Source organism: Dama dama, chromosome 30 (assembly GCF_033118175.1).
Source record: "Dama dama isolate Ldn47 chromosome 30, ASM3311817v1, whole genome shotgun sequence".
Lineage (NCBI taxonomy): Eukaryota > Metazoa > Chordata > Mammalia > Artiodactyla > Cervidae > Dama > Dama dama.
Genome location: NC_083710.1, coordinates 29448381 through 29461993, shown reverse-complemented (window position 1 = coordinate 29461993; position 13613 = coordinate 29448381). Strand labels below are relative to the sequence as shown.

Below are 13613 nucleotides of genomic sequence, written 5' to 3'. Positions count from 1 at the left end.
TGAAGTATCTAGTTCCCTGACCAGCGATCAAACCCGGGCCCCCTGCATTGGGAGCTCAAGAGTTTTAGCCGCTGGACCACCAGGGAAGTCATGGTATCTACTTTAATATTAGGTGACAATCCTGGTTCAGTTCACCAAGGCCAGAGTGGTAGGATCAGGTAACCAACATGGTGAAAAGGAACTTATCAGGAGAGGATACCTTTCATGCTCTGTCTGGTACATAATAAATTGGGAATCAACTCTGAACTATCTTAATGTGATAACTTTTAATTAATATAGGCCAAATAAATTAGTAACTTTTCTGTGTATGAGTATTACTAAATGTAGATCAATAAAGGCATTCATAACTAATCACCACTATTAAATGAGTGCTCCGTGCTGAGCCTTGAGCTACATGTGAAAATCGCACAAATGCATTGAGAATTCCGGCCATCAGTGGGTTTACAGGTTTGCAAGAGACACCAGCGAGTAAACCAACCATGATAATGATGATTTGGTGAATGTCACAGTTGGGTAGAGGGCTCTCAGAGGGAACAGCGGGCTCTTCGAGCTCAGGCATCAATAGGAGTTCATCAGAAGAACAGACTAGGGAGGGATCTGCCAGGCTGAAGAAACACCATGTGCAAGGGTGCAGAAGCGTGACCGGAGATGGCACATTTGGGAGCGGAAAGCAATCAAGGTGGTTAGTAGGAGCCCGGTGTAATGCCCCTTGTAGCTTACTATGGGGTTTATACAACTATCAGTACAGGCAGTTACCACTTCTTAAATACCTGCATATCTACCATACGCACATACACTTTTTTTTCTTCCCCATACGCACATATGCTTTTTAAACTCTGTTAGGATTTTCATGATGTGCTGGGATCCAGATTTCTTTTCCAGTGTTTGAAGATCTCATGGTATGAACTGAAAAGTGCACGAGTATCTGTATTGCATGCAGTTTTGTTTTGTTTTCAGGATAACATAAATAAACATCAACTAGAGAAAAAAGAACGGTTTTACCTTTAAACTTTAAAAAAAACACCTCTTTTCATTATGCATTTCTCACTAAATGAGAAATATATAATTAAATTTTTGTTTTAAATTTGTAAAAGAAAAAGTGGAAAATAAAAAAAATGTTAAAATGTTTTCAAATAGTTCTCTCTTTACCCTGATTAGATCTTTAAGTCAAAAGCAGTTTCTCCTTAATTACGTCTACAACAATAATTACTGCAGCTCTCCCATCTAATCTTGTATCATTTCTGACTATATCTAAAAACTTTAATAAGAAATATTTCCAAAAAGAGAAAAACAGTTTGTGCTGACAGTTTATAGTATATACAGAATCATACCCTGTTAACAGTTTGATTCAAAGGAAACCCACTAACCCAGAAACCCAAATAACCCGATAGGATTATTTGGAGATATATAAGCATGAATGCTTTAAAAATTGTCACTATACAGAGTAACACCAGGGAAGTTAATATGCTCAGTGTAGAAATGAAAGTGAGTACTAGAAACTAGAAAATAGTTTCCTTCTAATACTGTAGAGTTCTCCATCTCCTGGCCCTTCCCTTTGTAAAATTACAGCAGAGGGACAAATACAAGATTTCAGAGTTTGCAAATTTGAGAAAATGAAACACAGCCAAATATATAATACTTACATATGGGGACATTCATGAGTAGGACAAAAATGAAGCAACCTTGCCAATATAATTTTTTTTAATTTTGAGAGTTTTACCCTAATTTTGAGAGTTACATACCTTTGAAGATGAAGGAGGCACAGAGGACTCCAACTGCAAATCAGAGTTTGTTTGTAAATTAAATTTTACAATATTTTATTCAACAAAATTGATTGAGTTCCTTTCATGTACTGATTCTATAAGGAATACAACCTAGTCTCTACTCTTATGAACTCTGCAGTTGCAGGGATGTATGTTACATAACAGATCATTTTAAAAGCACTTCCCATAGTGTGAGGGAGATGATTAGAGTGGTACAAATCTACCTTTTGGAAAGAGTGGCTTTCTACTAATGAGTATAAAATAATGTTTGCATAGTTTATTAGAATAGCATTGTCCTTAACCAGTCAAAACAGCCTCTAAACTGTAGTCACAGCAGTGATTTCTAAAGTTTGAATTTAATCATCTCACCTCTGTTTAACAAAGGGGGCTTATCATTGCTCTCAGATCAAAAGTCCAAACTCTTTAACATGAGTTACGTGATCTAGCCCCCACATCCTGGTTCCCTACACACCTTTCATAATTTTTACATTATTTTTCACCTCTCTCCTCTTGACATATGTATTTCAGACTGCCTGAACCCATTCCCCAAGGCACTGTATTTACCTGTTCCTTCTCCTTGAGACCCTCTTCCTTCCCTGCTTCTGCTCACACCTTCCCCATTGTTGGAGAGTCCCCATGAGTCTATGACCTCTTTGAACAGGGACTCTGCCTCTCATTCGCTATTGGCTGGTGATGGTCAATCAATAAATATTTGTTAAATAAGAGTCACTAAAAAATCAATTGATAAATCATGAAAAGAGCAAGAGCTGGCTTAATTAGAGAAGACACTATAGCTCTGTTGGTAAAGAATCCGCCTGCAATGTGGGAGACCTGGCTTCAATTCCTGGGTCAGGGGAAAATCCCCTGGAGAAGGGATAGGCTACCCACTCCAGTGTTCTTGGGTTTCCCTGGAACTGATAAAGAATCCCCCTGCAATGTGGAGGCCCTGGGTTCGATCCCTGGGTTGGGAAGATCCCCTGGAGAAGGGAAAGGCTACTCACTTCAGTATTCTGGCCTGGAGAATTCCATGGACAGTCCATGGCATCACAAAGAGTCAGGCACTACTGAGCGACTTTCACTTTCACTTCCTAGAGTTATCACTGCTAACGATGTGGTAGCTCAGGTCCCAAATAGTTGTGATTTTGGAAAACCTCTAGAATGCAAACTGCCACTAAGGAAACAATAGTTACGGCTGTTAGTTTTAAAGGTCATATACTATGGTCCAAGTTTTCTACTGTCTCACTTGCAGTGTCATTATTGAAGGTTAAACCAGAGATGTGCTCAGTGCATGTGTGTGTGTGTGTCTGTACACATACACATAATGCACATGCATTAGAGTAGAAGGCGAACGTTTGTTAAGCACTTCCTGTGTGCTGGGAACTGTACTAAGCGTTTTTTAAAAAGAACTAATTCAGAATTCATTCAGCTACCCTATGAGTTTAGGTACTGTCATTTCCTCCATCTTATGATATGGAAGCTGAAGAATTAAAAATGAACTAACTTGCCTGAGGTCTCACAGCTTGTAAGAGAGTGGACCCTAGGAAGGCTTTAAATGTAGGAGAGGCAGGTACATAAAGTGATGAATTAGAGCAAAATGCTAAATAAAAAGCCCTCTAGAGATTTCCCTGCCTTCCAGTGGTCCAGTGGTTGGGACTACACTTCCACTGTGAGGGGCATGGGTTCCATCCCTGGTTGGGGAAGTAGGATCCCGCATATTGCACTGCATGGCCAAATAAAACTAAAGAAAAAACTCAGTATAGATGAGCTGCCTAAATTTTTCTCAGGTATATGATATTTTGATCCTGTAATTTTAACCCGTATAGGGATAATGACTGTGCTTATGAATATTTAACCTCAGAAGTATAACAATATAGTATAATAAAATTTTCATTGAAAATGTGTTTCCTGGAAACTGTCTTTTTGCTAGCCTAATTTCTTGATCATTTTCATTTACTTCACAGTTAAACCATTTTCAGCTTTTTCCATTTTCAACTTTATATTACATGAATTATTTATTTTCATTCAGACTAATTATTTTCCATCTAAATTTTAATGAAAAGATTTGACTCAGTGATCATTTTTTGGTCCTATTAGATTTTACTGATTACAGTGCCTACCCCTGACAGTTTTATTTTGATGACTTTATTCATTATTAATTGGATAAAAGGGTGAAGTGAGACTTTTCCATGAGATATTTGTGGTTTTCATTATTGTATAGTGTGGGTCCATTGTAATTGTCCTCTAACATTTTTTTAACCCACCCTGTAAAAGACTTTTATACCACGTTACACATGTATAAAACAATTTACATATTACACATGTTAACATTTCATACTTTTCATAAGTTTAACCTTTTTTAAAGATGTGGTATCCAGCATGTTCTACATATTGATATTTTATTAAAAAAATTCTTAATCACTTTTCAGATATGCCCAATAGAGTCAAATATATCCAAAGAAATAATGATTTGGTTATCATCAACATCCATTTTAAAATGTACAAATAATCTTTTTTCAAGTGGGCATTTTATGTAACTCCTCTTTCTTACTTAACAAATATTTCCATTTGATCCCTCCTCCATACTTAGCTATTCTAAAACTATTTTGTGCTTGAAAGTCATATATTGATCATTATATTCTACTAATCTACCGAAAGCATATACACCAATGAATTAAAATTTTAATGTTTTAAATTCCTAAGACCATAAAATTTTAAGTGTTTAACACTTTTATTCTGAAACAAATTGTTTTTAGAAATATTATCCGCTTATAACCATAGAGCATAAATATATTGTGAGCTTTGAAAAATAATTATAAAACATAAAAAGTTAAAATGCTACTGGAAATTCATCTCAATGAGATGGTTAGTATATCTACATAGGAATATTATTTATTGCTAGAACAATACAGAGATCAATATTAAAGCTACTCCTAACTTTAAAAATTGAAATATAGTCAATTTATAATATTGTGGTAGTTTCAGATATACAGCAAAGTGATTCAGATGTATATTGTTTTTCAGACTCTTTTCCAATATAGGTTATTACAACTATATTGAGTATAGTTCCCTGTGCTATACAGTAGGTCCTTGTTGGTTATCTATTTTATATATAGCAGTGTACAAGCGTTCATCCTAAACTCCTAATTTATCCCTTCCCGCCCTTTCCCCTTTGGTAATCATGTTTGTTTTCTATGTCTGAGTCTATTTCTGTTTGAAAATGAGTTCATTTTTATCATTCTTTTATTCAGTTCCACATACAGACTATATCATCTGATACTTGTTTTCTCTGGTTTCCTTCACTTAGTATGATAATTTCTTGTTGCTATAAATGTCATGATTTTATTCTTTTTTGTGGCTGAGTAATATTTCATTAGAAGGACTGATACTGAAGCTGAAACTCCAATACTTTGGCCACCTAATGCAAAGAGTTGACTCATTGGAAAAGACCATGATGCTGGGAGGGATTGGGGGCAGGAGGAGAAGGGGACAACAGAGGATGAGATGGCTAGATGGCATCACCGACTTGATGGACATGAGTTTGAGCAAGTTCCAGGAGTTGGTGATAGACAGAGAGGCCTGGCGTGCTATGATTCATGGGGTCACAAAGAGTCAGACACAACTGAGCGACTGAACTGAACTGAGTTGAACTGAATATTTCATTGTGTATTTAAGCCACATCTTCTTTATCCAGTCATCTGTTGATGGACATTTAGGTTGCTTCCATGTCTTGGCTATTATAAATGGCGCTGTAGAGACACTGGATGCGTGTATCTTTTTGAGTTATAGTTTTCTCCAGCTATATGCCCAGGAGTAGAATTGCTAGATCACATGGTAACTGTTTGTAGCTTTTATTACCACCATACTGCTTTCCATAAAGGCTATACTAATTTATATTACCACCAACAGTGTAGGAAGATTCCTTTTTCTCTGCACCCTCCCCACCATTTATTATTTATAGACTTTTTGATGGTAGGCATTCTGACCAGTGTGAATGATACCTCTTATAGTTTTTAACTTTCTTTTTTGTAATTCTGTTGAAAAATCCTGTTCACAATTTTAAAGTAAGTAAATAGAAGGATATTGACATTTTATTCCAGCAACATTTATATAGCTTTTTGTGCCACTTTTAAGTTGTATGCTAAAAATCACCTAGTGGATCTATCATCAAAAATTATCTTTAATTATCTTCCAACTATCAACCCAATTAGATCCAACTTCAGCTCTTTGAAAGTAAAGAATTAGGAAACCATTTAACTTGAAAAAGATTTTTTCAAATCTAGTCATTGAGGACATACACTTTCCAACACTTCCTTCAGTATTTGGAATTGTCCCTTATTTGAGGCTCCTACCCCCTCAACAGATTTTGTATCCCAGATGATACATCATAGAGAGCCCCCCCTCCCATTTTGTAATTGGAGAATGGCAGTGAGAAAAGAAAGGTGGGAAAGACAACATGTATTTCTCTCACATATTCATCCTCAGGCAGATAGATTTTAAGAAGGTAAGGATCTGAAAGCTCACTTTTAACTTGTGCATACGTCCGTAACTGACCTCTTGAAAGCCATTCACTGCCCAATTAGAAGAGGATAGTCCATTGTGTTGCTATTTTCTCTTTTCCATACACTTCTAATTAGTTACATCTTATTCTCTCTATGCCTTTGGTGAAGAAATGGTATCACCACGACATGCAGTGAGAACTGGAAGAAGGCAGTTCCAAACATTTGGCCGTTTTTGCTGCTTCCTACTTCCTCATCTCATGTTCCATGACCTTGACTGCCAGTCAGAAACGATCTTCCGTGTGGTCAATTTAGAACCTGAGCTGCTTCTACTTTGTGGTTCTGGTTTTCTTCTGGGCCTTAGAATCCTCTTTATTCATCTGGCAAAAAGGAAAAGACCATGTATGAATGCAAACCTAAAACTACTCTTGTACTATTCCATCCTGAATATATTTGTTACATCCAGAATCATTGATAATTTGTACAGAATTACAAAAGTAATGGGAATTACAGTTTTCCGTTGCACTAACAGCCCTTTAATTAAGCTGTTCAAGCTGCAAGTGTCTGTTGGATATGATGACCTGATGAACACTGAACAGGGCATGTCTCGCCAGCCCTTTGCATCATCCTCATCAATTCTTAACAGAAAATACAGCTTGAAGCAAAATTTAGTTTTTTCATATCCAAATATTTGTTCTTATAGATGCAGTCAGACAATTTGAGATCGCCAAAGCTATCACAAAACAAGTACTTTTAGGTTACACAATATTAACTGCCTTTAAAGGAAAAAAAGATGAAACCGATTTGACAGCCATACCCATGTTTCTGACAGATATGCATGTCTGATACACATGAGTGCACAGCAACCCTATTTTTCTTCAACACAGTCATCAAATAATATGTGTTAAGCACACATTTGGGTGAAGTGGTTTACAAGGGGTCTCTATTACACTTGTCTTAGATTGCGTCCTGTGTGCTTCGGTTCCTAAGTGAGTGGGGCAGACCTCAGGGCATAAAACCAGTGTGATCTCTCTCTCCCTTCACTGTTTTTGGGTATTAAGCCCTTAGTTCAAAGCAGGTCAGTGGTCACTTAAGAAAATCACAAAAGTTTCATAAAATTTGTGATCAAGATGCTTTAATTTTCCCGTTTATGACCTGTGTGTGTGGTGCTAAGTCGTGTCCGACTCTTTGCGACCCCACAGACTAACCCACCAGGCTCCTTTGTCCATATGCTGTAATAAAAATTCTTTATTCAACTTTTCAGAAAATGAAACTGGGTAGACTAGTTCAGCATTTGTTGATTGGTTTCATAGTATATTAAATAATTTGGACAGCCTGGGAAGCACAAATCAGATGATATGGAAAGGTTGACTTAAGAAAGAAAACAAAACCACAAACCTCAAGTCTAGATGAAAGTACTTCTATGGTTTAGAAAAATATCTTGGACTAAGTGAAAAAGTAACTTAAAGCATTATTATAGAACAGCCTAAAACTTACAGAACACTATGTAACTAGTGGAAGTATAAATAAAATACAGGCGATTTTATAGCATCAAATCATATTTCAGACCTAGGCTTGATGCCCAGAATTTTATAGAAACATACCATAAACTCAGTACTTAATCAACTATAAATGATACTCTTTTGCCCTTTTGAAGCATATACAAATTGGTTAAACTCATCACATGCCCAAAGTAGCATGCTAACTAGTCTCTCTGCCTCCAGTGTCACAGCGTTCTCCTTTGGCCTCCATGAGCCCCCTGAGTGTGTCAGTAAACTCTCTCTAGTTACCCTCATGCTCTGTTTCAGGGCTTTCTCTTGGCATCTGAGCAGAGGAGAGGAAAGGGGCCTGGGGTATAGTCCCAGGCGATCATGGCGATCAGTGAAGTTATTTGAATGCTAGTGGTTTATCTCAACAGCTCGTCATTTCTTTAAATATTTTATTTTCCATCCTATCTGCAGTAATTTCACTACCAAGAAAAAATGTCTAATTACTTAACAGAGATGAAACCGATGTTTAACAGGGGTGTCAAATGATATTCAGTGACACACCTCAGTATATATTTTCTTAAGTGAGAGACATTAAGTCTATCAACTAAAATGCCTTAGCCTAAAAGACCTTCCATAGCCCCTCTAGAATGAAGGAGTCCTTTTTTATGGAGACAGACCTTTCAAGATATGGTATAACCCAGTCTACCCTAGTGACTCCATGATAAAGAATCTGCCTGCCAGTATAGGAGATGCAGATTCGATCCCTGGATTGGGAAGATCCTCTGGAGGAGGAAATGGCAATCCTTTCTGGTATTCTTGCCTGGGAAATCCCATGGACCAAGGAGCCCAGTGGGCTACAGTCCACAGGATCACGAAGAATCAGACATGACTTAATGACTGAGCACAGCACAGCACATAACCCAATCTAGAGTTCCTTGTGAGTGCAAATTAAACTGCTAGAAAATATAAAACAGTTATTCTGTTTAGATTGCTTTGTTTAGATCTTGATTAAGTCTCAAGTCAGGAGAGACTTCTGGCGGGCTTCAGCATTAGGATAATAAACATGCAAAGTCTGAAGGTGAAACTGGAAAGCTCTTTACAATTCAGCAAAGGAGTCAAAGATGCACATACTTTGTAAGATCTCTTTGTAACCACCCCCCCCCATATGTATTATCTCTGTTTCTCTTGGTGATTTAGTCAATAAACGAATGTATATGGAGCACATATGTTCGAGGCATTGCTTTAGGCTCTGTGTATTGAGCAGTAAATAAGATGACTGAGGACCTTGTTGTCATGGAACTTTCACATCACAGGGAGGGGACCGACAAAAAGCAAACAAATAAATAAATAAGTTCCATGCACAGAACTGAAACAAAATGATGTCATAGAAGAGATACTGGAGGTTAGTACATGATAACTCTTAAGCTGGATGCCAGGAAAGGCAGTTCACAAGAAAGGATACTTAAAAGAGAAGCTTTAATTAAATTAGGAGAGTTTCATTCCATAATCAATCTGGAAGGAAACGAGAAAGTAGGAGGTGGCATGCTTAAAAAAAAAAGAAAAGGACTGTTAGCTCTCTTGAGTTTTCTGGCAGGAAATTATGAATGCCTCAGAGCACTGTCTTTTATCAGCCCCTTACTATAATGTCAGTGATTGTAAAGGAGAATTTTCTTTTCCTTGGCTTCTCTGAATGGGGAATGTACCGCTCATTCAGATGCTGCTGTCCTTGTTCAAAACAGCTTGGAACTTTGGATCTATCTTTTGGAATTTGCCTCCTGAGCTGTTCATGGTTGTTGATGTTAATTTAGTTGCTCAGTCATATCCAACTCTTTGTGACCCCGTGGACTGTAGCCTGCCAGTCTCCTCTGTCCATGGAATTTTCCAGGGAAGAATACTAGAATGGGTGCCATTTCCTTCTCCAGGGGATCTTCCCAACCCGGGGACCGAACCCACAACTGCTACATTGGTAGGCACATTCTTTTCCGCTAAGCCTCCATGGAAGCCCAAGCTGTTTATTACTTGCTAGCAAAATAATTTAATTTTATTCTGTCTCCTTTTACTCTTCACCTCCAGGCTTTATTGAGTTCCTCTGATTATCTCAGTTTCCTTTTTCTTGCTCCCAAGGGTTCCTGAGGGGCCCTGAGGACTGTTGTGGTCCCAGCCTGGAGGAGAACTGATTGAGTTCCTATATCAATTTGTAACCAATCAAGAGAAAGAAGCCATATAGCAATTTGAACAGGGAAAGTGTTATAATTTATAAACACTATAACATAGAAATAATTACAATATAAACTCTAGTAGAATTTTGGAGAAACAAGTTAGTAAGAAATAAAAAGAACTCTGAAGAACATAGGAACAGAATACATGAGGAGCAGCCACTGTATTTTGAGCTGATATTGAACCCAAGCAGGGGCCCCTGACTTAGGTAGGGAGGGCATGTATGTATTGGAGAAGGAAATGACAACCCACTCCAGTGTGCTTGCCTGGAGAATCCCAGGGACACAGGAGCCTGGGTGGGCTGCCATTTGTGGGGTCGCACAGAGTTGGACACGACTGATGTGACTTAGCAGCAGCAGCAGCATGGCTAATAGCACCCTTCATGGTACAGAGTCACTCTGGTGCCCTACTGGGGGAGCTTGGTGCTCTGTCTTTTGGAACTTTCCAGAAAACCACCCTCTAGGGATTGGTGAAGCTCCTTATAGGAGGGTTCTCATCAGAGCACATTGCTATAAAAGTGCCTGAAGCACTGAAGTACTGGAGAAAACTTCTAGTCACCAGGTCCTGTCGGCCATCACACACTGCAGGAGCCGGGCCCTGGAGAAGTCCACGCTCGGCAGAGACCTGCCAGGTGAACACACAGAATGGGGAAGAAAGACCCCTTGCCTCTGCATCGTCTCTTCAGAGTCCTTTCCTGATGGACCTCAGCATGCTCCCAGCTACCAAGGGAAAAATTAAGGGCATGGAGCCCATTATACAGAGTGAAGTAAGCCAGAAAGATAAAGATCATTACAGCATACTAACACATATATATGGAATTTAGAAAGATGGTAATGATAACCCTATATGCAAAACAGAAAAAGAGACACAGAAGTACAGAACAGACTTTTGAACTCTGTGGGAGAATGTGAGGGTGGGATATTTCAAAAGAACAGCATGTATACTATCTATGGTGAAACAGATCACCAGCCCAGGTGGGATGCCTGAGACAAGTGCTCGGGCCTGGTGCACTGGGAAGACCCAGAGGAATCAGGTGGAGAGGGGGGTGGGAGGGGGGATCGGGATGGGGAATACGTGTAAATCTATGGCTGATTCATATCAATGTATGACAAAACCCACTGAAATGTTGTGAAGTAATTAGCCTCCAATTAATAAAAAAAAATTAAAAAATAAAAATAAAATGATAATTCAATGAGGATGCATATCAAAAAAAAAAAAATTAAGGGCATGGATTCATTTTCACATGATAAGCAATTAAGTATGACTCCAGAGCCAAGAGCCAATCATTGAATAACTGGCACAGTTGGTAAGACAGTTTTACATGAAGCACTTAGAGTCAAAGCAACTTCTATGTGTGTGAGCCACCTGCCTGCTAAAGGTATTCAATAAAATAAACTGACACTATGATTAATGGAAAAGAATACTTGGTCAAATATGTATTAAATCATGGTTCTCAAAGAGAAAAATACAAATATTAATGTGTGCATGCATATACACACACTCATATATATAAAGTCTAATATATAATATGTGTGTGTGTTACTCGCTCAGTCGTGTCCGACTCTTTGCGACCCCATGGACTGTAGCCCACCAGGCTCCTTTGTCCGTGGGATTCTCCAGGCAAGAATACTGGAGTGGGTTGCCATTTCCTTCTCCAAAAAGGCTGATGAAAGTGTGTAAAATGAAGATGTAACCATACTTAGCAGCACAGTTGCAAATACATAAAATCACCCATCCTCCCGGCATACCACTTTTAGTATAAAGGTGCCATTATAGCTTTCATGGAAAGATCTCTTCTTGTTTCTGAGATTATACTCATTTTGTTGTTATTCTGACTCTTTGTGACCCCATGGACTGCAGCATGCCAGACTTTCCTGTCCTTCTCTCTCTCTGTTATCTCCAAAAATGTGTTTATTGCAGATTTGACTGCAGCAGAATAATCAAATGTGAATTTATCTGTATCATGAAGCAAAAAGTCCACATATGGATAGTTGCTGAGAATTAGTATTAGCAATACTATTAGCAATACTAAGCAACTTACTATTAGGGTCAACCTTTGCTGGGATTCCCTTGGCCTTCCTCTAATGGCTACACAATTGCTTCTACAGTTTCTGCCGTTACATCTCCATTCAAGAAAGGAGGAGACAGAAGTGTGCCAGCTACATATGACTCCTTTTATCAGCTTTTCTGGAACATCCCCAAATGACTGGTTTCATTCTCATTAGCCAGTTCTGGGTCACATTTCCTTACTTATAGTTGCAAGGGAATTTGGGGAAAGCAAAGAATGACTTTATCATCACTATCTTAGATCAAAGGTCAGACAAATTCTGGCCTCAGGAACAAATTCAGGCCATTGTTGCAAATAAAATTTTATTGGAACAGAGTCATGCCCATCTACTTACACATTGTCTGGGACTGCTTTCATATCACAGTGGCAAAGTTGAATAGTTATGAGAAGGACAGGGGGCCTGCAAGTCCTAAAAATTTTTACTATTTCACCTTTTACCAGAAATGTTCATTGACCTCAGGCTCAGACCAATCATGAACCCTTGCTTGGTGTTGACCACTTTGAGGACTAAATGGTCTTCCATTAAGCAAGGAAGAAGGAGGGAAAATGACATCAGAAAAGCACCAGCCATATATATCCAGCCACCTGGTCTACCCAGTCATATGTAAGACCACCAAGGCATAACACATTTTCTGTTTTGTCACAGGGTCACCTTGAACTTACAACTTTTCTGTTCCTTTGTTCCTTCATTTCTACATGAGCCAGGTACAAAAATTGAGAAAGGTAGAAATTTTGTAAATATACAGAATCAAATGATTGACAGTATTGTGATACATCATGAATTCAGGAAGATAACCCCTAATTTACTGATTTTTATACAGCACTGTCTAAGGTATTGTAAGACTGAGTCTGAGACACACATTCCACTGACCGACAATTCCCTTCAAACTGCTTATTTTAGGTCCTTGCATACACTGAAGGACTTCATGGAAAATGGATGTTCAGCGAGATACGAGCTGTATTTTCAAGACGTTATCTTCTACAAAATACTGCTTTGGAAGTGTTTATGGCAAACCGAAGTAAGTCTCCTTAAATATCTTGAAAGAAAATGTGCTGCTGAATGTTAATGATTGACATGATGTGATACTGACTTGATCTTTTGCATTGTATTTCTTTCTTTGATATGCTGCTGCTAATGCAAAAATAAAAATTAAAAAAGAATGTATTTGTTTGAAAATGTTAATCCTAGGATAAACTTACAAGAAAATCTAATTTCCATGAAGATTCATTACCTTTACAAATAAATCATGAAAGGCACTTGAAAAATGATTTCTGAAATTGATGGTTAGCTCTCCTGTGGTTTTCTAAATCATGTTTTTTCTTCTTGCCACAGCTTCAGTTATGTTTAATTTCCCTGATCAAGCAACAGTAAAAAAAGTCGTCTATAGCTTGCCTCGGGTTGGAGTAGGGACCAGCTATGGTTTGCCACAAGCCAGGTAATTATATCATATTACACATTACCTATGGTTTGCTAACATATTTCCATCTCAATACAACAAAAATCTGAATAGAGTTATGCCATTGTAATTATTTTGAATACCAAGGAATTGTCTTCCTCTGCAGGTCATTTGTAGGGAAA

General features: G+C 38.1%; 1 protein-coding gene across 1 annotated transcript in view; it reads left to right on the top strand.

Moving 5' to 3' along the window:
• The window catches only part of NBEA (neurobeachin), a 649896-nt gene that overhangs the window by 511040 nt on the left and 125243 nt on the right, over positions 1-13613 (top strand). Inside the window, exons 41-42 of the mRNA XM_061133617.1 lie at positions 12936-13053; positions 13368-13470. Of these exons, the coding sequence (XP_060989600.1) occupies positions 12936-13053; positions 13368-13470 (221 nt within the window). The remainder of the gene's footprint in view (positions 1-12935; positions 13054-13367; positions 13471-13613) is intronic.